This window comes from Strongylocentrotus purpuratus, unplaced genomic scaffold, assembly GCF_000002235.5.
Source record: "Strongylocentrotus purpuratus isolate Spur 01 unplaced genomic scaffold, Spur_5.0 spur5_scaffold_15, whole genome shotgun sequence".
Taxonomy (NCBI): domain Eukaryota; kingdom Metazoa; phylum Echinodermata; class Echinoidea; order Camarodonta; family Strongylocentrotidae; genus Strongylocentrotus; species Strongylocentrotus purpuratus.
The window spans coordinates 3,543,465-3,569,959 of NW_022145600.1; the positions used below are offsets into that span (position 1 = coordinate 3,543,465).

General features: G+C 36.5%; 1 protein-coding gene across 1 annotated transcript; it reads left to right on the plus strand.

Annotated features, from left to right (window-relative positions):
• The first annotated feature begins 1,539 nt into the window (after window positions 1–1,539).
• Window positions 1,540–4,777, plus strand: LOC574762 (transmembrane protein 45B-like). The gene has a single exon (XM_011685292.2). The coding sequence runs from the start codon at window positions 1,727–1,729 to the stop codon at window positions 2,591–2,593; it is 867 nt and encodes a 288-aa protein (XP_011683594.1). The 5' UTR covers window positions 1,540–1,726; the 3' UTR covers window positions 2,594–4,777.
• The last annotated feature ends 21,718 nt before the right edge of the window (window positions 4,778–26,495 follow it).

Here is a 26,495-nt window from a genome sequence, read left to right on the forward strand (position 1 = left end):
ATCATTCATTCACTCACTCATTCATTCACTCACTCAACCATTCATTCATTCATTCATTCATTCACTCAATCACTCAATCATCATTCATATTGAGTTTTTTACATTCATTTATTCATCATGCATTCATTCATTCGCTCATTCGCTCATTTATTAATTCATTCTTTATGAAATATAATAGGCTATATACCCCGATGACCAATAACCAGAGGTGATTTTATTTTCACTTTCAGTATCAAATAATTCATATTCATATATTTTACCTCGTTCGTCATCAGTCATCAAGCCTATCCCCTTCGGCTGCAAAATTACTTTCACTTTCTAAAGATCAGCAATATATTTGGCCGTTAAAGTTTTTTCTTGGTAGTTTTATTTTTATTTATTTTTGATTGATGTACTTTTTGTTCTACCTATATTATTCCCATGCTCTTGAATGATAGGCCAGTAACGATGGAGTGGCTTGGTAGCGATAAAGGTTATATTACTGGGGGGGGGGGGGGGGTTGCATGGACCGTACACGGGTATAAGCCATCGCTTCAGGTTCTCCGAAATAAAAAAGAAATTCATGTCAACTATTTTCCTTCTAAAATGTCAAGAGAAAAATCTAGTTTCTCACAAAACTTTTGTATGAAATCAACATGCCTTCGACCTATACTATAGTCAAAACCAGGCCTACGTACATATCTTATTTAGAGATTCAAACACTTTTCAGCGGCAATTAACACCTAATGAACGAATAAACGAAAGTCTTGAAAAGTGCGATTCTGATAAAATGTTGAAATGACTTTCTACACGAATTTCATCATATGCCTCTGACTATATCTTCATGTAATTGTTTTTTAAATATTTTTTCTCTAAAGACGTCGTTGCTAAAATCATGCCCGGTTATCTCCGTGGGCGCCGTTTTGAGAAGCCTCCACCGCAACAATAAATTTATAAATTACCCCTCCCCCTTCTCCGGCCCCGCTCAAATCAGACATACATGTACCAGGGATATGTGAGTTTAAACTCACATATCCCTGCATGTACTATCACTATGAACATGACTGACAAAGAAAGCGGACAAAATATACAGTTCCTCAGGTAGACAAAGGAACATCCCTTCACAGCTATTATGTAAAAATGTGTAGAACAGGTGTCACATGCATATTCACCTTTTTACATAATAGCTGTGAAGGGATGTTCCTTTGTCTACCTGAGGAACTGTATATTTTGTCCGCTCTCATTGTCAGTCATGTTCATAGTGTATTATAGGCCTACTGGTATAATAAGAATAGCCCGAAGGATAATTCATCTTTACAATAACGACTTCATAACATATCCGAATTCCAAGCGCCTAATCAGATTTATGAAAAAGTATCCTTTTCACTTTGTCCGCCGAGGCGATGTATACCACTCCAATAAAAATGCGTCGAGCGCCAGGGATGAGCAGCCAAGATCTTGTTAGCGAATCGCATCTACTCACTGTACTACGAAAGGGTGTGTGTGTGTGTGTGTGGACGTGTGCTACGTGCACCTGTCTTAGAGTATTGTACCCATTCGTTCCACATTGGTATACGGTACCGGTAGGCGTTACGATATCCCGGCGCAGCTTCAGCCAGAAATGCTGTATCACTACCAGTTCTGAGGGCGAATCTATAACAATCTCTCGTCTTATTTCCAATATCCACCGCACATTTTTTGATAAATCGATCCGTTGCTGGGAGGAGGACGAGATAAAGAAGGCAAGATGGGTACGTTTATTGGTCATGCATTACCGGGAGCGTTTTTCATCCTCATGTCCATCTGGTGGATGATGCAGTACGTGTACACGAAGATCGTCCTGGATAACGGACGCCAGCGGCCGCGGTCTCGCCTGATGTACTGTCTACACCGCGTACCCATGGAAGGGGCGTTTATAGTGTTTGGTGGGGCTGTCGGTTTCATTGGTGAGATGATGTACCCAGCCCCAAAATGGACTATCATCGACAGCGAGGGACATTGGAAGCATCAAGTAGAATGGCAACACGTCACCATGTACACGTATTTTGGGCTTTACGGCGCCGTCAAAGTTATGGGTAGTAGCTGTTTGCCGTCTGTTGCTGGGAAATACGAGAAAGCGTTTGGTGCTCTGGCGTTTGCAGTTGAGGGTTTCCTGTTTTATTTCCACACGCATGGCAGGAGCGATCTAGATATTCAGCTCCATACGATGCTCGTGATGGCCATCTTTGTGTGCTTTTTGGCGACAGCTGGAGAGGTGTGGCGGTCGGGGGATACATTGGTGCTGCTCGTCAGGATCCTGTTCACGCTGGTGCAGGGTACGTGGTTCTGGCACATTGGGATCGTTCTCTTTATACCACCCGGAGGGGTTCCCTGGGATAAAGAAGATCATCTCAATGTCATGTTCACTACGGTCATGTTCACGTGGCACATTCTCGTCGACATGCTCGTGCTCTTCTTCGTCTACGGTGTCACGAAGCTGGTCCTGAAAATCTGCGGCTTTTCGTCGGTCCGCTACTCACAGATGAGCAACGGTCCCGAGGAACACGAGGTCAAACTCCTAGGCAACAGCGCAGAGGCAGGAAACCATCTACTAGGAGGTAGTGAATCGGACTAAAAATATTCCACAAAACTAGCCCTGCCTTGGAAGATCATCAAAAGCAAGGGATGTAGGAGTTAAAAGTAGAAGTTTCATTATATCTGTATGCCAATCAATTTGGTCAAATCTCTATGTGCATATGTGCTCAGTACTTTCAACATGGAGTCATGTTTTGTTTGCAAGTTCATGGTACTCATTACTTTGTCATAAGAGCCAAAAGGGCGCTAATGTGCATCCTTTTACTAGCGTCTTTCTGGCTCTCAAGTTTGTAGTACTTTTGATCTGGTTCATGTGCAAATTTTTCTCTTTAGAACGAGTGATTATTCAGTCTAAAGCTCTTGCAATATTATGATTATAAGATTGAGAAAGAAATAGGATATCAATTATTATATGATTTAATTGATTTTATTAATGATTCTAGATTTACATTGAACAGATTTAGTTCACTTGATAAGTGACAAAAATTGTGAAGGCTGCATTTGCATTAGCTGCTCAAGAGAAAATGTTGCCTATTTATTTTGTACAAACGTTGTAAAAATTATGAAATGTAATCTTTGATCCTTTGAGGCAGATGGAAAGGGTAGATATTAGAAGATATTAGATATATTAGAAAAATCTGATTCCATTTTTGTGTCACATTATCATTTCATCTGTTTGGAGCCAGTCTTGATAGAGGGCCAACGCCCTTCTGGCTCTGAACAGACGATCTACATTTTGTATCAGGTGACTAGTCAGGTGACGAGTCAGGTGACGATACCAATTGTAAATCTTTCTTGTGTCAATTTACTAAAACGTATTCAACTCCAGTACTTTTGAAACACTTGATTTTGAGCCATGTAGCATTATTTATACTTTGGATGGATTTCAAATATAAACCTGGATGTTCTTTGTAGCATTAAAGTACTTTTGAAGTTGCACATGATGCTTAAAATTGATATTTTAAAAGCATAGCAGATACTTGTATAATGCATTATTTGTCCTGCTTTTTTGTCAATGGATAACAACTTTGATAGCAAGAAACGTGAATTAATAATGCTTGAAAGGAATAACAACAAATGGATTGGGCCATACACCACAATTAACGTCCCATAAACTGAAATCAGATTCTGTTTTCAGAGGAGCTAAGCAAAACTGTTGTACAGTAGATTGTACAAGCTTTGAACTCGTCCAACTCATGCATGTATTGAGTACACGCTTGTCAGAATGATCAAAATGGCTACATGTGTAGGTACACGTACATGTAGTCATGTACATACATCGTCCATACCGGTATACCCTTTTACATTCAATATCATTATTTTCTTTTCTTGAATGTATAATGTACACATGTATGTATAATAAATTATACATGCAAATGATGCAATATAAAAATATCAAGAACTACTGTACATGTATTCATTCCATGTACATTTCATGCAAGAAATTTGAAATTTGATAATAGTTTTGATAAAGTCTACAGTTTTATGAAGATGAAGCATTACATATGTTTATCCATCAGATATATTCAACTCAAGTGTGTATTCAACCATTATAATCCCACATACTTAAGGAGTATATATAATTTAACATTCAACTCATGCCATTAAATGCATACTCTACTTATCCATTTGTCTAAGACAATGTACATGTCGGCCCTTTCTTGATTTAAAGGCATACGTGTTTGTTGATGTACCAGTAAGAATAATGAGGAAAATGGGAAAAAATAAACGTGGCGCCTTTTCCACTTGATAAATTGATACTTTGATATGTTATCCGATAGGTCAGTATTGACCCATACATACAGTATTGAAGTTAAAAGAAATGTACTGGCACTTTTGTGTATGAGGTATTAAAACAAATTATTGTATTTTGCATTGCTTCTCGTCCATGTAACTTGTTCAAGGCATACTCATTTGTTGATTTAGCTCCAACTCCAATCAGCTTGTGATGATCTTGGTAGGCGGAACTGAAGGAGTATAGTAATATACCAGCCATTTTCAAATGTATTCAAAGCTGAAAATGACCTGGCAGCAAGTCATTGCATTGGCCTGTTACAAATATTTCTATTTCAGTAATCAGAATGCAAATTAGATACGTTATCTGTTGCTAGGCTAGACAAGCATTGGGGCTTGCCCTGCCTTAAAACATGTAATGTACTCAATTTGCATTCTTCCCCATTGAAATACAATTAATAAATGAATAACATAATTTAGTAAAGAGGCATGAAACGAAAACATGTATATTACAATACCAAAATTGCCTATTGCAACATTTCTGCAGTGCTTGCAGCATACTCATTTGAGTCTAGTCTGCTATATAAGTTTATGATTTCCAGAAGAGAGACAAGATCGAGTTGTCCATTTAAAATCGAGTTCAGGGTGGCATTTATGTGCATCGGACCTTGAAAGTGCAAACAGAGGATTCATGAGGGGGTATATAATTATATACCTACACATTGTGGTGGGATCATGTAGGCCTAATGAAGATTGAATAACAGATGTTTGAGCAAGGAGCTATCTGTGCATGCATGTAGAAGCCTCATACATAACAGTCAACATGCATTTGCATTCATCGCTAACTACATTCTAGGCCTATGTATTGATGCAGTGCAGTGCTATACTATACCTATCAGTATCACCCTTCACTGACTACAGTGTACTTTGCCATCACAAAGCATTTTATGTCAACAATCAGCATTTCTATTTACATACTTGTAGATGTACAGAGCAGCTTTATCTCACCATCCATTAGTATTTAGACCCATAAGGGCATTGAGTATTTGACTCACATAGTTTTATATAGAATTAACGCCCTTTTGGCTCCCTATGTTATCTTATCAAGCCTATCTTTGTGACATTCTTATACAAGCTCAATTTGGGGTAATTATGTAATTAACCAAAACTGCATACGTGGACATGCACCTTCTGTTTTTGTGTGAATGTACATTGTAGGCTCTTTTGAAGTGTTTCATAACAAAGTCCATTCAGCATAGTCATCGGCCCATGTACAGGGTACACACTCTTCAGATTTGTTAACCTTTACGACAACGCTGTAACTTTGTAAGCAGAACACAGGACAAATATGGGTGTTGAACCATCTTAACTCCTTGGTTGAACAATTAGTTTGGAAGGAGCTTACTTTCCAAGAGAGAAGAATACCGGTAACTGTGAAATGAAGATTTTATTCCAACTTGTGTATTTACATGTATTTGGCTATTGTATGTTTCACATTGATATTTGTGTGACTCACAAAGAGCCTTGACAAAGTTTACAATGAACTGGAAAATGATACAAGGATAGCAAATAATTGTCACAATTGCTATGTTAGCATCAGTGTTGCCTTTAGTAGAAAGGACAGGTGATGTCGTCAGCATGCACCGATCGTGACAATAGACCATTTCTTGTAATGTTACCAAATGAAAATGAAACCAAAGGAAATAAAAATTGAAAATAATTGCAATGTTGGAGAAAAAGGGAGAACACTCGAGGATTGAATCTCCAAAATAGTTCACTGCAAATAATGATTGTAATTGTAATACTTTCATTTTATGGGCTTAATTTCCCTAAGATGATAGAGAAGCTACATTGTAAGATACAACAGTCTGCTAAATTTTACCGGTAATCAGTTGATGTACTTAATAAAGTTATGTTCAGAATGTGGCTAAGTATAGGCCTATTAAATGTACATGTACCTCTATTCATGGTGTACATTGTACATCATAAAAAAAAAACTTTTTTGTTGTTGCTTGTGTTAATATAGATCTTTTGGTCATTTGCTCTTCAACAAGAGATTTGATTGCAGTGATATGTAGGCCTATTATTTATTATACTTTTTTTAAACAGGGCTCTTTTGTTATCTTCCAGAGTTCCTTTTTATGTCCTGTGTGTATTTATGTCGCTGTAGGGACTACTTGTTTGATGTTTATCACTTAAGCAATATATCAGTCTTCACATAATGTTACTTAGGAATAGTTCCTAATTGGGAGATAAAAAAACAATCTTTTTCACCCCATCATGGTAGGGTATTGTGACAATTGTCATGGCAACATTATAAAGCTTATGCTTATTGCAAACTAGTCACTCAGGTGATGAAGTGTGCTTGTACCATCTGGCCCCAAAATGCTTTGTCTAACGGTACACATTTTGCTAGATTCTATCAGGGAGATGACAGTGAAATCTCCCTGATTCTATGTATGGACCTGATAGAACCGTCTGGAAGATGAGAAGTGATCCAAAGCAAAAGCTCAAGAACAGTTCAACTTCAAGGTGCACTGCACATCAATTTTGAGTGCAGGACCACCCGCTAATCATGTAAATATGGGGCTAACCCCCCTGTGCAAACAGCCCAACAAACAAAAACAGCACCCTGACATTGAAGAGAACTTAATATTCTTTACGATGCATTTTGAAATAGTGATGATTTTGCAGTTCTTTTAAATTCTTCTTGTTACACCATCCATTGTGTGTGTGCACCCATGAAAGCATGAAATCCTGTACTTGAGTATTTGATTTGTGCTCTCTGTATACCCAGAGTATTCATTTTCATTCATCTGTGAAGTCTGTTGTTGCAGGTTAATGGCATTGCTGGCATAACTTGGGATGTGATATAATTCTCTAAATCAAGACATCTTGTATAATACCAGTATATGTAGCAATTTCAAATACACTCACTATGAATATGACTGACAAAGAAAGCAGACAAAATATACAGTTCCTCGGGTAGACAAAGGAACATCCCTTCACTGCTATGTAAAAATTTGTAGAACAGGTGTCACATGCATATTCACCTTTTTACATAATAGCAGTGAAGGGATGTTCCTTTGTCTACCTGAGGAACTGTATATTTTGTCCGCTTTCTTTGTCTGTCATGTTCATAGTGACTCTGCTTGTGTGTTTCCAGCCAATGCACTTGTCCATGTACATGAATAGAAATAAAAGGGCGCTTCTGATTGTAAAACAAGGTCCATTAGTGTTCAGATAAATGAGTCAGAAACAGAATATTTGCACTTTGTATCATGTTGAATAATTAATGACGTATGACTGATTAATGGACTTAACACCCAGTCGGGCCACTTAATTGGTTTGGGTAACAAAGTGATTTATTTTTGAATATTCTATCTCTATAGAAACTGCATGTGGAATTGTAGAATAAACATTTACATGTAGCTGTAACACTAAGGTCAGGCTTGGATTCATATTTATTTTGTGCAATTCCGAGTCCGGTTGTTTTCTTTCAATCATGAATGAAACTATGAATTTGATCATTTTGATGTGTTATTAAAATGAGATGAGTTCATGTATTAATACTTCAAAGTCATCTGTTAACAGCCAGAAGTACATTAACTGTGTGTTAAAGAAAGACAGTATTCAGATTTGTGTCAAATTGCCCATGGTTGGAGGCTACAGTAGATGAGTTAATGGTATACAATACATGTAAATTGATTTTACATGTAGTTCTCCCTTTTTATGTGATAAAGCTTAAAATAACAGCTTGCATGTACTGTACATGTAAGTTTATGTGTATTTTTTTGTGTATACTTATGTCATTCCGTATGTAACTTTTTATTTCATAAATATGATAAAATTTCAGCCCAAGTAGGTACAGCGGAGTTGACATTTTACAGTAAAATTGTCAGTGAAAGTGAAACATATCGTCGCTGTTTTCACGAAGTGACGGTAGTGAAAAAGATCACTTTGCGTTACGATTTTCCTCACTACCGTCACTTCGTGAAAACAAGGACGATATTAGCCTGTCATACTTAGTGAATTATCATGATTTATTTTTATCCATCTCTGATTTATTTTTCTGTCCATTTACTTTAACATGTAATTAGACCGTGTTTTAATGTTTTATGTTTTATTTTATCTTTTTTTTTCTTGAGTAATATTCTGGGTCTAATTCAGACATGTTCTGTTCATACAAATTGGATTTGTTTATGAGTGGTATCAGTTTATTTTATGCAATTTACATTATCAGGCAGTGTTGCTATCAAGATGAAGTATTTATTTTAGATAAGAGAATTAAGATGTCAGTAACCATGTAGTGTAGTTGCCAATTTGAAGAGAGATAAGACTAAGAAAAAAATTCCCCTCCAAAAAAAAATTAATTTAAAAGAAATAAAAGACAGAGCGAGAAAAAAAGAGGAACAGATGATTTTTTTTCTGTATAGCATTTTGATATTTTTAAAACTTCTTTTGATTTCCTTACAAGCAACGTTATGCTCGTTAATTAATTCTTTTTATTTGATTGACAGAGTACATACCAAAGCCAAATGTTACTTTTAAATAAAGTGTATTCTTTATAGATGGGAATGTATGCAACAAAGTGTTCCATATATATAGAACTTCTATAGCATCATGATCTTGTAAATTCACCTCGAATTGTTTGTATATATCTGTACCTTGTTTAATTATTGATTCAAAAATTAAAAAAATTCCTGTACCATGACTTCCTTCATATTTATTGTCAAAAAAGTTATATTTTGAATGAGATATGTCAATGTGAAACTATTGTACTCTGTAACATGTTTATATGTGATTTCTGTGATTATGTTTTGAATGTTGAATGTAGAAAGAACAAAATAGGCCAGGGGTGTTTCGCAAAGACTAAGAATGATTTAAGTGGGACTTGAACTATGGCATATGCCGTTCATGCCACTGGTTGCTCTTACAATTGGTCTCTCAAGAAACGTGCAAATCATGGTCACAAATCTACAGAATTGACATTCTTTTATAGTTCATTGTTGAAGAAAAAATGACTTAAATTCAATTTCTACTTAAGACTTAGACTTATACTTAGTAGGCAATTTATGCCCTTGGAAAGTCTTGAATCAGACATAAAATTAGAGGAAAAATATCCTGATCATTAGATAATTTTTTATTATAACAATAAACTATCAAAATATATAAATCTGTAGATTTGTGACCATAATTTGTACTTCCCATGAGAGACCAATGCTAGGAATAATTAGAGAAAGCAGTAGTATGAATGGAAAGTAAGAGGATTGGAATAACACCTGTTATAGACATAGTTCAAGACAAGTCCTGGTCCATAGTTCAAGGCCAACTTAAGTCGATCGTTGTGAAACACCCTTTGATTGTTTAAACATATTTGTTACTTGATTGGTATCCTAATTCATATTGCCTAGTATTGGTAAAGTCTGTGCAGACTATGTATAATCTATGAGATTTATTTCCTTCCAACTTCCGAGTCTGTAGTTTTAACTGGGAATCTCAATTCCTGTTTTGGTTTTTAGTTTTTACACTCGATAATGAACTATTGGTGGTTTTTATTTTATTGTTATGGTAATGGTTTGTGTTTCATTTTTATTAGTAGAGATAGAGTTTTCTTCTATTGAGGTTTTACTCCTGGGAGTAGGGACTATGTGATGAATTATTTACTCATGAATTTTCATTGATATTCTTTTTTTCTTAAAGTGAGCATTTCTAATTATTCCACCGATTAGCACTGTTGAGCATTCTAAAACAATTAAGGTTTCCTTACATGTGTTGAGAGGAAATTAACTACATAATTATGGTAATGTAAATCAGATTATCATGATGTGCTAATTAATTTTCAGGACCATGATGAAAAAGAATTGAATTAAGTTTTGCAATGACTATTTTGTAGTTTAATGACACGTAATAGAGGTCTATGGATCGCAACAATATGAATGCATTTAGAAAACTGCATTGTTTGCAATATAAATTCCGTTTTAAACCATATATCATTCTAGCTGGATAATGATCATGACAACAGTAATTAATTTTGAATGAGATTATGAGAATCTTTATTTCTATTAATTAAGATGTGATAATTTGGAATGTAATATCAACATTGAAAATGACAACAGCAGTTAATTTTGAATGAGATTATGAGAATCTTTATTTCTATTAATTAAGATGTGATAATTTGGAATGTTATATCAACGTTGAAAAAGACAACAACAGTTAATTTTGAATGAGATTATGAGAATCTTTATTTCTATTAATTAAGATGTGATAATTTGGAATTTTATATCAACATTGAAAAAGACAACAGCAGTTAATTTTGAATGAGATTATGAGAATCTTTATTTCTATTAATTAAGATGTGATAATTTGGAATGTTATATCAACATTGAAAAAGACAACAGCAGTCTGTTGCATTATCAACTGAATAAACTTGTGAAAAAAGGACCTTTGGTTATGAGTTTAAGAATGTTGTAATTTTGTTTGATTTGTGGGTAGTGTTCTGCTTCTTGGGGGGGGGGGGTAGGATTGTGGCTGTAGCTGAAGCAAAAGGTCAAAGGTGACTGGCTACGTGTGAGAGAAAGATGAAAGCAATATTGAAATTATGAAGATTGGCAGTAGTAATTGGGAGCATGGCGACAGGAAAAATGAAATATGATCATGATTCTGACAGGCAGTGTACAAAAATCGGGTTCAAATGCAAGTAAAACGTCAGGGGAAAACATCTGATCAGAAATGCTTCGAGTTCAAACTCTTGATATAAAACAAATACATTCTTTACAAGCAGTAGGCCAAAATGCAATAGGATTCAAATGCAAGGCGTCAGGGGAAAACATCTGATCTAAGACACCTTGAGTTCAAATTCTTAATACCTGTTGTGTAAACAAACTAATGTACAAACATGCATAGGTCTCAAATTCCATTAAAACATCAGGGAAAACATCTGATCAAAGACACTTCAAGTTAAATTCTTGATAAATGTATATAAACAAACTACTGTACAAGCAGTAGGCCAAAATGCGATCGGTTTCAAACGCAAGTAAAACGTCAGAGAAAACATCTAATCAGAGACGGCTTTGAGTTCAAATTCTTGATTAAAAAAACTACATTCTGTACTAGCAGTAGGTCAATTGCGATCGGTTTCAAATTCATGTAAAACGTCAGAGAAAACATCTTATCAGGGACGCTTCGCGTTCAAATTCTTGATATAAACAAAAAATACATTCTGTACAAGCAATAAACCAGTGTAATCGAAGTTGATGCATGCGTTTTTGTAAAGTGCGACGATACTAATTAGTTCATTCAACTACAAGTATATTTCAATAGTCATAATGCGAATGGTATACATCAATTGTTGCTATGGGGAGGACAAACATTATGGATTGCCCTACCTATTAACAAATACGTTTATACGCAATCTGCATTCTGACTATTGATAAATTATTAATCAATACAACTCTTTGTAACATGGGAATGAAATAACTCATATTGAGACACTTTAGAAGGGCGTACATGCATTGAATTTGATAGCATTTAGGAAAATGGCCTATTAAAAGAATATTGACATCGAGTGCACTTGATAAAAGATGAGGGCTAAAAATATAGCACCTACTTAGAGAGAGAGAGAGAGAGAGAGAGAGAGAGAGAGAGAGAGAGAAAAGAAGAAGAAGAAGAGCCGAGAGAGAGAGAGAGAGAGAGAGAGAGAGAGAGAGGGGGGGGGGGGGGGGGAGGGGGCTGGCAGCAATGGGAAAGTGGATTACAAGAGAAGAATGTTTCACATCATTTTTAAAACTTTTTATCATGTATCATTTTGTTATTTTCTAATTCAATCATAAGCCCTTAAGCCATTAAAAATTTAATTTAGTAAAAGGTAACTGTGTTTCAACAATTTGATTATGGTCATTATAGTATAGGCATACTTCCTGTTTTTCAAAAGTACTTGAAGATCTAAACCGAAAGCTACGATCCTATTATCTAACCAACCTTCAGTGGAAAATGAAATTAATCATATCTTAATTGGCTGGCTAATAGACAATTCCAAGCCCAACGACTACCAGTTAGTGCACATGTTAAAAATGTATGCAGGGATGGATCTACGGGGTTTAACCCCCCCCCCCCCAAATAAAAAAAGGAAAACATTTTTTATTTTATTTTTTGTACGGGGGCAAATGAAAAAAAAAGGAGATTTAGTGCTCACTACCCCCCCCCCCCCCATGCACCCCCCCCCTCCCCCACTGAGCGAAATATTGGTCGGCATGATTTTCAAGTTCCCCTCCCCCCTCTTGGAAAATCCTGGATCCGTCATTGGGTCAACCCCCCCCCCCCCCCCCCTTAGCAAAAAGCTGGATTCGCCCCTCTTATGGCTTTATAATTATCTACGAATCCACATGACTCGGTGTCTTTTTTCTTTCTTTGTTCTTCACTTTTGCCCATGTTTGTTTGTTACTGCTCTCGTGATCAGCAGTTGACTTTTGCGTCAAAGCCCAAAATAGAATATCGTATAATCTTCCTCATTGCAGAATAATGTGTCATTTTATTCGATGAAGTAACATCAAAGGTGTATTGTTATTGTCAAATGAATGATTTCATGGCTTTTAATGTAACACGACCGCACAGATTTTTGAAAAATATCAACCTTGAGCAATAAGGCCATTTTCATAATTGTAATCAAATTTAATCTGAAGAGACTCGTTACAAACGATTTCACTCACCTGTTATGAATAATTGTATTTCAATAATCAGAATTGGTTCTTTTGAGTGAGCTGTTTTCTGATGCGGCATGAATATGGTCTGTTTTATGCATACAATGGTTTTGATTTCAATCGCACGCACACAGGCCTACTCCAAATCTTCGGATAGACTCATAAATTAAAATCATGAAATGAAAATGGTCTTCTCTGACATTTATAAGTAGTGCTTATCATCCTGAGCAAAGCAATGTTGATAAATTAGCTAAACAAACTATGAACTTTAAGCAGGCGCGATTTAAAGGCCTCATAATCTCACCAGTATAATGAATTATGAACCAACGGTGGTATCATTGGCGTAGCTACGGGTGGGGACAAGAAAGTCAGAGAGAGGGTGAGAGAGAAAGAGAAAGAGAGGAAGAGAAGGAGATATATATAATATATAAATATAGAGAGAGAAAGAGAGAGAGAGAGAGAGAGAGAGAGAGAGAGAGAGAGAGAGAGAGATTGATTGGGGGTGAGGTGGAACTTCCGCTCTTTTACCGGGGAATATATTTGTTACCTGTGTTCTTCACTAACTGTTGTGAAATTTTCTTCTTTTTTTTTCTTTTTTTTTTTTCTTTTTTTTTTTCCTTTTCTTTTCTTTTCTTTTTTTCTTCAAATTGTTTTCTCTTATCTGTTTTTAACGCCTTATATCTTAGATAAAATTTACAGGCTTCCCTTTTGGCCAGGCCTTTAAATCCGATCTGCGTATATACGAGTGCGAAGCGGTGGAGATACTTTCAGCCCTGAAAATTGGTAGACTTACTTTAATAGGTAGTGAGCACTAATTTGTTTTGTTTTTTGCCCATGAAAATTTGAAAATCGCACCCCCCCCCCTCTCCTTTAGCACCAGGGGAGGGGGCCCTTCTTCTTTTTAAAAACAAATAAAAGGTAAAATTAACGTGTTTTTACCTGTTTTTCCCCCAGTATGTTCATACTCAATACGGCGGACTATACAACAACAACAAAAAAGATGAAATTAATTCCGTAACTGTACACTCTTGTGGTGCCATCTCCTGGAATACGAACTCTGATATTGACAAACGCCCTCACTAGGTCAATGCATTATCGGTCTTGAAGCTTTCCAAATTTAAAAAAATGAAAAATAAGTGCTTTCTTCTACAGCATCAGTAAAGTAGCCACTATTTTTCTTTTGGTTGAGCAAAAATACTGAGTAAATGTGCGCACAGATGTAATAGAAATGTAAGAGTGATGATTATTTATTTCCCCACAGAATAAACGTGTCAACAATTTGGGTTTGCCTCTCTCTCCCCTTCTAATAATCGTGTGTATTTTAAATACATATAATAATTTCAGATGTTCCTACGCCGTTTTTTAAATATTTTTTTTAAAGGTTTGCTGTTTTACCTTTTCAACTTTTGGTGGTCACCTTGTTTATTACTTTAGATTTTTTTTTTAATTGATAAGGCTTCAAGCTCTGTTTTTGTTTTTGTTTGCCTAAGGAAATGATCTGATTCTATAAATCAGTCGCACTCGACTTAACTTAAATTAACTTTAAATATTTTTCAGAGGACTCGTTTACATTTCCACTCAAACAATAATGGTATACTGCCCTCCGTATTTAATGATATGTTTCTTAAAAACCATGCTGTTCATAGATATCCCACTCGACAATCCGATGAGTTTCACTTACCTCTTTTGAGAACATGTTCTGCACAGAACACGTTCATTTTTGAAGGCCCTAAATTTTGGAACACTCTGCATAACGATTTGAAAACTTCCCCTTCACTAATTGCTTTTAAAAAAAAGTTAAAATTTTCCTTATTACAATCTTATAATATTTAGAAATTTATGGTGATAGAACATCTCCTTCCCAATTTTGTTTTCTTTCCCTCTTTTCTGCAGCCCATCTAAAAAAAAAAAAAAAAAAACTACTTGCCATCATGTTCTTGCTCTTTTCGTTTCAACTATCTCAATGATTTTGTGCGCTCCCTATTTCGTGCTCGATCTCTACAACTTTCCTTTTCTCTCCTCTCCTTCCCTCCAAACGCAGCCCACATTTTTTCCTTTTTGTTTTTCTTCTTTTTTCTGTTCTTTCTTCGTCATGTAATTTATTACGTCTTTTTGTTTACAGTCAATACGTGTTTTAATAAATGATCTCTGTTGGCCACTATTCTTCTTTCATTGATTATGTATTCCATATTTTGTTCACACTCATTATTATCTGAGGGGTCCACAATTTACAAGCTTTGCTTTTCAGTGGACCTCTCCATTTCCTCAAAATATAAATGCAGTTAAATTTAAAAATTCATTTTTTGTCTTACTAAAATGTATAAATTATTATTAAGATTTGTTTATTACAAATGTAACTATGTTTTGTATACATTTTACATTGTATTCGTTATTATGTATTGTATTTTGTTGGAAATGAAAAAATAAAAATGAAATGAATGAAATGAAACTCTACTATATCGGTAGTATAAATAATCGTACACGCATGAATAATAACCAAATACACGTTAATTATTTTTCTGCAATTATAATTTTATGAGGAAATCTTTGAAACTTTGTATCAGGGCAAATAGTACGAAGAATTACCTCATAAAAGATGGAAATCATCACTTTGGAGTTTGGACTGAAAAGAAGTTTAATGAGACGCCGAGTGAAAATCTTATCAATCGGAAACGATTCGGTCTGGCGATTAGTCTATGTGGAATAAAATTGTATGGTTTATTAGCGCCCTCTCCAAATAATAATTATGCAGTTCATTGACAAGGCGAATGCAAGCCGTTTCCATTGTCAAATCGATTTCGACTTCTGACTTTCTTCAATAAATCATTCCCAAATATAGTGTTAGCTACAAGGACACGGGGCACGTATCCCCCCCCCCCACATCGAGTGTTGAAAATATACAGCAAGAAAACGCCAGAAAAGAGAGAAAGGGAGAGGGGAAAGGGGAAGAAGACGAGTGGGGGGGGGGGGGCATGGACCACCTGCGCATCCTCAATGAGTGGAATCACGCTGCATCACTGCTCATAATATATCGTCGCTAACATAAAACATTCACAACTATTAGTAATTTTATTAAGAATAGTTATCTCAAAGCAATATTGCACTGAACAAAGGCAATTCGTTTGCTCGTTTGCATGCTTCGATCCCCCACAACATAATATATAAATTAACTGGAAGGCTGATACAAACATAAACAATGTCATGTTTCGGTAAGGCGACGACACCACCCTTTTTGGTTTGATATTTTCTTCACACAACAAAAGATATAGATTAAATCCGTATTAGCTGTAACATTAAATTTTGTTTTGACTTTAAACAAAACCTCGGACAATATTTTAGGGTAATAAGATTTGGATAGTAAGCACCATTTTCTTCCCATCTTTTAATGTACTGAATGAATGAATGATATGGGGAAAGATACGCGAAAGAAGGTGATAAGACCCCTCCCTTCACACTTTTACATATGGTCTAGTATGTTTTTATGTGTAAAGTAATGATTTAAAGATGTTAGATTTATCCAACCTGTTGCGATTTAGAGTATAGGTCTATTTCAGGTTTAAGTTTCAAGTGTAGTATATTTCCATTTCACACTTTATCGAAGATAACATAATTGAACATAATGAACATGGTAATAATTATAACTAAACATACAATATAGAAAACATAATGTACATGATAATAGTTATAACAAAAGATCATAAGTATGATACATACATTGCAAAAAGCTAAATAAAGTGAGGGATCTACTAAAAAGCAAAGCTTTTAATATTATGTAGGTCCCAGTTAATAGGTTTGTATATTTTCGGCCCAATTTTATTTTCGATCGATTTCTAATACGTTTTGCAGTTTTGCAGATTATTAGTGAACAAAATATGATATTTTTGTTTTTCAACAGTGTTTTATTTGTCCTCATTAATAGATGAAATAGGCATTTATTAGAGGGTTTGTATTACAATCAAAGCAATAATTATCTCATATGATCATTTATATTAACCCCCCAAAATTCAATATTTGCAATCCTTTATAACAATTGAAAATTGATTATACTCAGAGATCGATGTTGGTAAGATAATAATCTGATGGTGTCCTAACAAAAACAAAATCAAAATTATTATTCGACTTCGCAAGAGTGGAAATACGGGGAATAGGCCTAGACATTTTTGTTATACAAGACAAAGAGGAAAAATCATGTTATAAAATGAAAATAAATCATTCTTCCTCCCTTTTCTTTCATTCATTCATTTTCTTCCCCCCCCCCCTCTCGCCCCTCTCTCTCCTTCTCTCATTCTTTCTTTCTTTCTCTCTCTCTCTCTCTCTCTCTCTCTCCCTCTCTCTTTCGCTTTCTCTCATTCTTTCTCTCACTCTTTCTTCCGTCGTCCGATTGAGGCCTGGGCCTGAGTGATATTATGAAGAGTTACGATTGATTCAAATCAAACGCAAATTAAAATGTATGCATCTTTATTTGTCTTTATTAACAAATAAAGATTATTATATCTGCAACTTGAAAAAAGTATAGGGCGATTTCGTTAACCCTTATACTCCTGGTACACGGGACACTTCCCCTGTATTAACCTGTAACGAAATTGCCATACGTGTAATCAATGCACCTGTTCTGTATATACTGTACAGAGATGCCAACTTTTGGAAATCAGAAATAGGGAGGATTTGTAATCGACACCAATTAATGTGCGCGTAGCGCACATCTCGAGCGCGTAGCGCCCGACACATGCGGCCGGGGTCCAGGGCCCGCCTTAGGGCCCTGGAAGCTCTGGGGTTCTAGATGCTCTCTGGTGCAATCTGAGCCTTATTTTGGAGCATTTTACATGTGTATTTAGTTAAATAATTCCCCCTTTTTTTTTAAATAACATAAAAATTGTACAAAATGCATGATGAATTACTTTCAGACTTCCGATTACACAGGTACTTGATACTGTATTCGGTCTTATACTTCCGAGACCATTTCCTGGTCTTATTTTGCTGATTTTCCGCCATTTGGATTCTGTGGCAATATCCACGAATTGGTTACGGCGATCCATATGCTGAAACAATCTTTCGCTACTCTTAATTTGTCTTTTAACATAGTGGAATTACTACATGCTTAAGTTAGCAGATGATATTTCTCTTTCAATTCACAGATATATATACTGATAAGCGCCCTCCAAAAAAAATCATAATAAAAAAAAAAAAAAAAAAAAAAAAAAAAAAAAAAATCATTTTTTTTTTTTTTTTTTTTTTTTTAATAAATCGGGAGGATAAGGATGGTGATCGTAAGGTCGGGAGTTGGGGTGAATTATCGGGAGCCTCCCGATAAAATCGGGAGGGTTGGCATCTCTGACTGTATCATCTTTAAAGACCGTCACCACTACTGGGCAAGAAGGGATTAGACCACACAGCGAGCCATCGAGGTCACTGTGACAGGTGGCTATCTCATTAACTCAGCTCTCATTTAACATAAGAAAAAGAGGATCATGGGGGACCAACAGGCACCGATTGGGGAAGTTTTCTATATAGAGGGAGCAAGTAGCTACAAGTATGGCAGTGTGCCTTTAAGGAGTTGTTGCCCTTTTGGGAAAGCTTCGTGTACGTTTATATTAAAACAAATTAACGCTGTCTTAATTGTTTATTTTCTTTTACTGATTCGATTCGATTTATTCGTCAAGTCCAACGTTACATATATGATATTTAAAAAAAAAAAAAAAAAATTATAATAACTTGACAGGATGAGCCCTGAAAGTTAAAAACATTTACAATGGGTCCTATTTACAAAGTATGGATTTATAATTGGTTGATTTAAGGATACAAATTTGTCCCAAAAAATAATCAAGAAGTAAGCACAAACAAGATAAACAACACGATAACAGCCAAAAAGAAATAACACTAATAGTTAGAAAGCGTACTTAGGTCTAACACACACATGAACTTTGGGTTGCGAAGCATATGGCAAGTCAGTTATGAAATTAATATGAAACTAGTCCAATGTATCCAGAGTAGCCATATCGGTATTAATAGGCCCTTCCCCGGCATTGCCATTGACCTGGGTCGAGAGGGAAATGTGGGTAAAAAAAGACCTTGCCCAGGGGGGGGGGGGGGGGTAAAAGCACCGAGCGAAGATCGAACCGGGGACCTCCCATCAACAGTCTTCACCTATATACCACACGTGACAATGACAATGACAATCATTTTTATTTCTTTGACGGCCTCTTCTGGGGCATGGAAGAAATACAATTGAATAGAACAAATATAATGTTCAACAATAATATTTATATTTAAAAAAAAACACAGAAAATCTTTGGCAGCGAACAACAAACAAATGACGGCAAGATATACTTTAAATTAAAAAATACATAATACCTATATCTCAACTGGCAGTACTGCCACTACTATATACATGTATGTACACTTTATTACTAAAAAAAACGACAACACATTAAACCAAAAATCTAACGTATTAAAAAGGACCAAACAAAATATCCAAACTTAGACTTTATGATCTTACAACATTTGGAAATGTTCTATACTATGTTCCATTTGCTTACGAAAATCATTGAACCCCAGCACATAATGGAAATCAGGAAACATAACTCAAGAGGTTGATCATAAAAATAATGAAATTTGGTAACTGGCAGCTTATTAATTATTACCACAACGATTCTATCACCTACGTGATCGCAACAGTTCTGAATCGAAACAGCTTTGAAAATGGGAGGGACCAACCCACAGGGCGCTACAGGTGGTGAAACTACGCACCCTCACCCCTCCCCTCCCGATCCCGACTCTTTTGTGCTTTCATATAAATCATTCATGATAACAACATGAAAGAATGTTTACAACCGGGTTTACAAACACGGCGGAAGGGATTAGAATAGAGAATGTGCCTTTTCAAGAACATGAAGTTTGGATTTTCATTGTTGAAAACGATCTCTCTTTCAGATAGCAATCAGCGTAAAATTGTGACTTCCTGAGTTTCTTTTTCTTTTCATTTTTTTTCCAAAACCACTCCTCCACGCTTGGATGATTGACAAGCCTCGAAGCTGCATTCGTGCTGTGTGCTGCAATGCATACACACACAGCTACAGTGCAGAGCAGTGCATGCATGTAGTACGGTAATTGCTTAGCGCAGTGCTGTCGCGAGTCCATCTAGTGAGTTAACGGTCCTTCCCGGTTTTTCTTGGATTTATACACGGATATCAGGTCAAGCTGGCGTGGTTATCAGACGAAGATGACGAAGCGGTATGTGATTTTTCAAAAATCTCATTTAATTACTAATTTTTGATGTAGATTCGTCAAAATCTTAGTTCAAAGTCGGGATAGGGTGTTGGATTTTGCAGCGGTACTCCGGCGACTTTGGCAGGCGGAGCACGCGGGGCAATGGGCAGTGTGTGAGAGTGTGTGTGTTCGAGGACGGGCTAGCTGTGAGGGGAAGGTGTGCATTTGTCTACGTGCGCTCAGCCAGCGAGCCGAGCCGTGCTCTGTTCAATGTGTTTATCACATAGCGGTGGAATGATGTTTAAACATGATTTAAAGTTTAAAGGGCCGCACGTTTTGCTGTGCGCGGAAGTTTGTTTTCTTTGTTCATATAGAATCACCCACATGGAGCCACCATGTTGTTTACAAATATATTTATTAGGCTCTAGGGAGCCTCTCTGATTCGACAGACATTGACCTGTCTTTGATGTCTTTCATGGCAATAAAACAGTTTTTATTGTATGCAACTGACTTGTGCTGGAAGTGTACAGAACTACAGACATTTTGGGGCCAGTTATTAATTAGTCTCCCTTTCATTCTAGTTAGGCAATCACTATAAGATATTTCAGAGTTAAAAAAAATCCAATAAATAGATTTGTGTATGATGAAACAAATACATATTACATTCTTTTAGTTTGTTCTGTAAAAATATAACATTTTAAGTTCAAATCACATTTTGAACCCAGTGTAATTGTTGTAGATCTATGTGAAAAATGAAAAGTTAAAGAAAAAAATTGGGGCATCATTGATCATTCACGAAGCTATCATAAGTACAAGTTTGCCGACATCCCATTAATGTATAAATTTTATGTTGGATGTCATTGAACTTGTACTACGACGGTTTCGTGAAACAATATGCTTTGATTGACAGCTCGGTTCATGGCCTTCTTTGAGGATTGATTGTTAAACTGTCCTGTCCAGTACCACCGTAGATGTACATTTGTAGATGTACTTCACTGCTCCACAAAATAGATTTGAATTTCTGTTCCACTTATATGTACCTCTTTTAATATTCAATAATGGACAAGATGCACATTTTGTCTGGACCAGAAAAGCGGGGCAATTTTGTTTCTGAAGTGCACTCTCTGTAAACATGTATGGTGTCTAATGCTTGATGGGGATCAAATGTTTTATTTTTTACCTCATCAGGATTCTTTATTTAGATCTTGATCCACGGCCCTGTAACAAAAAAGATAAGTTAGCAATTCATTTCTATGCAATGGGCTTCAACCAAAAAATTACTTTTTTTTTTACGAGGGCTCTTTTCAGATTTTCCCTTAAAAAATAGCCCCCCTTAATTATTTTGCGGTGGCTATTTTGGAGCTCAGGGGGGCTTTTTTTTTTTAAAGGTTGTATTTTTTTTAAACGCGGTTTTACCTAATTAAATTCCAAGCAAAGGCAAATATAGATACAATTGTAGCGTACATACATGTATGTCATGTAGAGTATTGCAGACATTCAGATACCCATGATTTATTCACTTTGTGTTAAACGTGTGGCTTTATGATTTACATATACATGTAACTAAAACTTGTCAAAAGGAGTGTTTTGTTTAACTGTTCGTTTTTCATATCCTAAGAAAATATTATCACTGACACGCGGGCTAGGAATTAATTTTTTTATGGGGGCTACTTTTCCCCATTGCCTAAAAAAAACCAAGGGGCTACTTCCTTAAAGCCATATTGTAAGCTGTAACAAGTTGTGTTTTTCCTTAGCCATCATACTACTAGCAACCAAATTGGTAGGTAATATGTTATTTAGTCTTTTTTTCTGTCCCAAATTTAATTGTTATCATGGACAATGCAATCCCATTAAAAAAAAAATGTAGACCAACTCCCTTTAAAATTGTGTTATTTAGACCATTTATAACCATTAAATGTGAGTAAATATTTTTACTGTTGTCCCACATACCGATGTAGGGTCTATTTGTTATGCCGAAACATGCAAAATCATGGCCTTATTTTTTTTTATAGACTCTAATTCTAAAGGCCAAGCCAAAGCTAGTTTCATTTCGTAGACAGAAATTGATGTCATCAATCATCACTCATGACAATTGGCCTGGCATCGATCGAATATAAATAATTTAATTTAATTAAACAGTTGTAAGAAAGATTCTGAGGAGTAGGAACATCCTTTATATATTTATTTACGGTTTTTTTATAACAAAATTCAATTTCTGTGTACGAAACTTGCTTTATACCGATTTTACAGGAAAAAATCCGGCATTGATTTTGCACGTTTCGTTATTACAAATATATCAGTATGTGGGACAACAGTAAAAATATACTCGCATTTAATGGTTTTAACTTATAAATAACACAATTTTAGACGGAATAACATTTTTTTTAATGGGATTGCATTGTCCATGATAAAAATTAGGGCCAGAAAAAAGACTAAATAAACATATTACGTACCAATTTGGTCGCTAGCAGTTGAGCTCTCGTCACTCGCAAATACTTATTTGCTTCATACAAGGAGCGTGCGGGCGCGCGCTGGAGCTGAGCGCGAGCGCGCTAGTACGTTTCTGTGTATTGTGAACGTGTGCGAACTGCGTATGCATTCATGCTGTGCACGAAACTACATCGGGGCCGGTGGCCTGTCCGGCCGCCGGGAGCTTAGGCGCAGGCAGGCGGATATCGCTGTAGATCTAGCTACAGTAGGTACGACCGCCGATCCGCTGCAACTCACAAAACTTTTAAAATGTTGATGGAAGTTTCTAGTTTTGGAGTTGGTAGTTGGAACGGAGATTTCACTCAGACACATCAATAAATTGGTTTATTAATTCATAGGGAATATCAATTTATGGCGGGGGCGATTTTTCAAGATATATTGATTTTTTTTCGCCCTCGTCTTGATTTTTACCGTGGCGATTTCAGAGGTTTAGGGGGCGAATCGCCCGTCGCCACCGTGTATTTTTTTCGTTGATGGGCTTGGCCTCCCCCCCCCCCTCCTGGCAAAAAAAGGGCTCCCAGGGTCCCACGGCCCCACCCCTGGCGGGGGGGGGGGGGGGGAGGGTGTTGAGTAAAAAAAAATATATATATTTTTAGTGCTCATTCACCCATTGAGCGAAATAGGGGTCTACACGATTTTCAAATTTTCGCCCCCCTCCCCTCTATTTGAAAAAGTCTGGATATGCCACTGTGTTTACACGTACATGTAGGATGTCGTCTGGGGACTTTGAATTTGTAAGATACCACAAAGTTGTTTTTGATTGAATCGGAAGCCCTCTGTTCAAGCTTGCTCTAGTATTACTATTAGCCTTACCAGCAATTAATCAATTAACCTTTATGAAATTCAAAAGATCTACATGTACCACTCAATTATTAAAACGCAAAAATCTGGCGGCTTTGAAAATGAAAGCTGGCACAGAGTTGGTGTGGATCGAGTCAGAAGCACTCGCAGCAGACTTGCTCTTACAATTAATCTTAACTACATCTACATGCAGCAGTCATTTATGTAAGATATTCAAATGGTCCAGTACTCCATTATTATGAAACACAAAGCTCTATCGTGACCTTGGCAGTGACTGTGGTTTCAAAACCCTTACAACAACTGTCGGTGAACTTTAAACCATTCTTATTTCCTCCTCCTCTGGGTATGTATCAATTGCGCATCTGCTGGAGATCAGTTTGGGCAGGTGTCAGCGATCAGCATTTCCTTCGTCTGTAACAGTGCACACTCCTGATCTGAACATAGCCATGTACATGTACCCACAGATGGTTGCCTGAAAAGACTAGATGGTTTATTTGATAGTAATACTAGGGGATTTCATCCATTTAATGTACATGTACAGAACATGTACATGTATGTATGTCCCTCATGACATCAGGGCTCAACACTGACAGGTGCGTGAGACACATGGGCGCTAAAATACAGAAGTTGGGGTCGCCGCCCCCCAAATTTGATATTTTTCATACATGTAAGGCTCATGCTGTTATGCATTAAATGTACATGTACACATGTATACAATCTGTAAAAAGTTAAGACCAGACCCCCTCCTAAAAAAAATAGTGTGGAACTTATGGAAGCCTCTAATAATCAAAACAATTATCTAGTATTGATAAAAACAAAATTGATCATAACTTTGGGCTTCAGCTATGTACATACATAAGCCTATACATACATGTAAGCCTAAATACTAGAAATCTTCACTTGGCCAACATGTCCTTAGACATGACATTTTATCTCAAGTTGTCTCAATTAATCCAGTGGGTACTTGGACCCTGGTTTTATTTAAATTTGTTGAAGTGCATTCTATGCTGATTACTAATACCGGTAGCTGCTTGAACTAACAAATGTACATCAACATCATTGCACATCTACATCTTTACAATGTACTTTACAGTATATATGTACATGTAGATAAGATTAGGTTTGACAAATTATATTGATGCCAAGATCTACAAGGAGTTGTAGCCCCTCCTACACGTAATGTACTGTACATATGTATTTGCTCGTAGATTTTAATGATGTATGTTTAAAGCTGTTTATTCTGCATGATAATGTTTACAGAGCACTTACAACACCTACATGTGTGTATTTGAGTAATAAGGAGCCATACATGTAGAACATCCTTTTACAAATGTACTTTGTATTAACGCATGTTTGCTGTAGAATACAAATTAATACAGTGTACATACATGTACAGTGTAGCTGCGATATGTCAAAATGGGAGTGTACATGTACCTGTGGTTAGAAGCTGAAAAAATTTGTATGTTGCAAGCACTTTGGCTGTTATGATATCAGGACGGACAGGACCATTGAATCATTGGTGTGTCAACTCCTGTCAATTTGTAGATCTATAATCATATACTGTAGCTTTATACAGTATCATCTTTACCACTTTGGCAATTGGTATCATTACCATCAGAAGCTCATTATCCAGGGCTCCACACCAGCTTTTTTGGAAGAGCGTCCAGACTCCAGATTGAACTTTTTACTGTCAGTGTGTACATGTACATGTATATGTATGTACGGGGGTTTGCTCGCTATTCTTAAGGACCGCAATTAATATATGGACCTCTATTTATAAGGACCTCTATTCATAATTTGAGAAAAGGGTCGCTATTCATAATACGGGTCGCTATTCCGTATTATGAATAGCGACCCTCATTTCGTATTATGAATAACGGTCCTTATGAGTAATGACCCTTGATGGGAATTATGAAAAGCAACCCTCATCTAACATTATGAATAGCGGTGTCTATGAATAATGGTCCTTACACCTTAATGAATAGTGACTCCCTTTACGTTTATGAATAGCAATCCCTCACATGTAGGAAGTTACATGTTATGAAAAGCGGTCCTCGTGACTAGGGAGGTTACCCCCACGTACATGTACAAGTCCTATGAAAAATTTCAAAATTTTTGGGATCCGACTTGGATTTCAGGCGCCCAAACATGTATGTCCCGGGGAACCTGTTTTAAGTCGAGCCCTGCATTATCCGTCTTCTGCTGGGGCATCAACATGCTACCTCCTTGTATTGTGTGAATAGGCTCTTCTTTCTTCTTGCTCCTCCTGAGGCACTTCTGCCTCCTCAGGCTCCAACTTGGGCTTGTTCTATTTAAAAAAAAATCAACATGCCCCATCCCCCCCCCCCTTCAGCGAAAAAAGAAGATAATTTTTTTTCTTCTTCATAAACCGGGAGATTCTACATTGAAGCGGGAGGAAGGGCGTGGTGGGGGGAGTCTCTCGCTACGAGGTGGTGGGATGGCGGGAGAATGAGTGTAGTGGCGTGAGACTCCCTCCAAATGCGGGAGGGTTGACAACCCTAGTTTCAGTGATCACCTACATGTCAAAGAAGACCACCTGTCTACAATGACCACATTAAGTTTCCCAGTTTCCCTTGAAACTGTTGAATAGTTTTTCTCATTGAAAAATTACTGAAGAAATAGTGTACATGTGAATTATATAAAGACCACCTGCCTCCATGGACATATTGTACATGTACCGTACATGTACATGTACGTACAAAATGCCTGCAGCACATGTAGATGTACAGAGACTAATTCTCTCTCTCGAGCATACAGCTGTCTTATTATCAATTCATTAGCAGAATCACAAGAGCCCATATAGCCCCATATCAAATACCTTGCACTTGTACACTGTCTATTTACAGGACAGTAGGCCTACCCGTTTATGTACTTCAGGCTTGTAAAGTGCAATCTCTAGTATACATCTACCTGTAAAATTCAGCATTATGGCTGATATTGTACATGTACGCCTACGTGTACATGTACATCCTGGTAATCATACATACATGT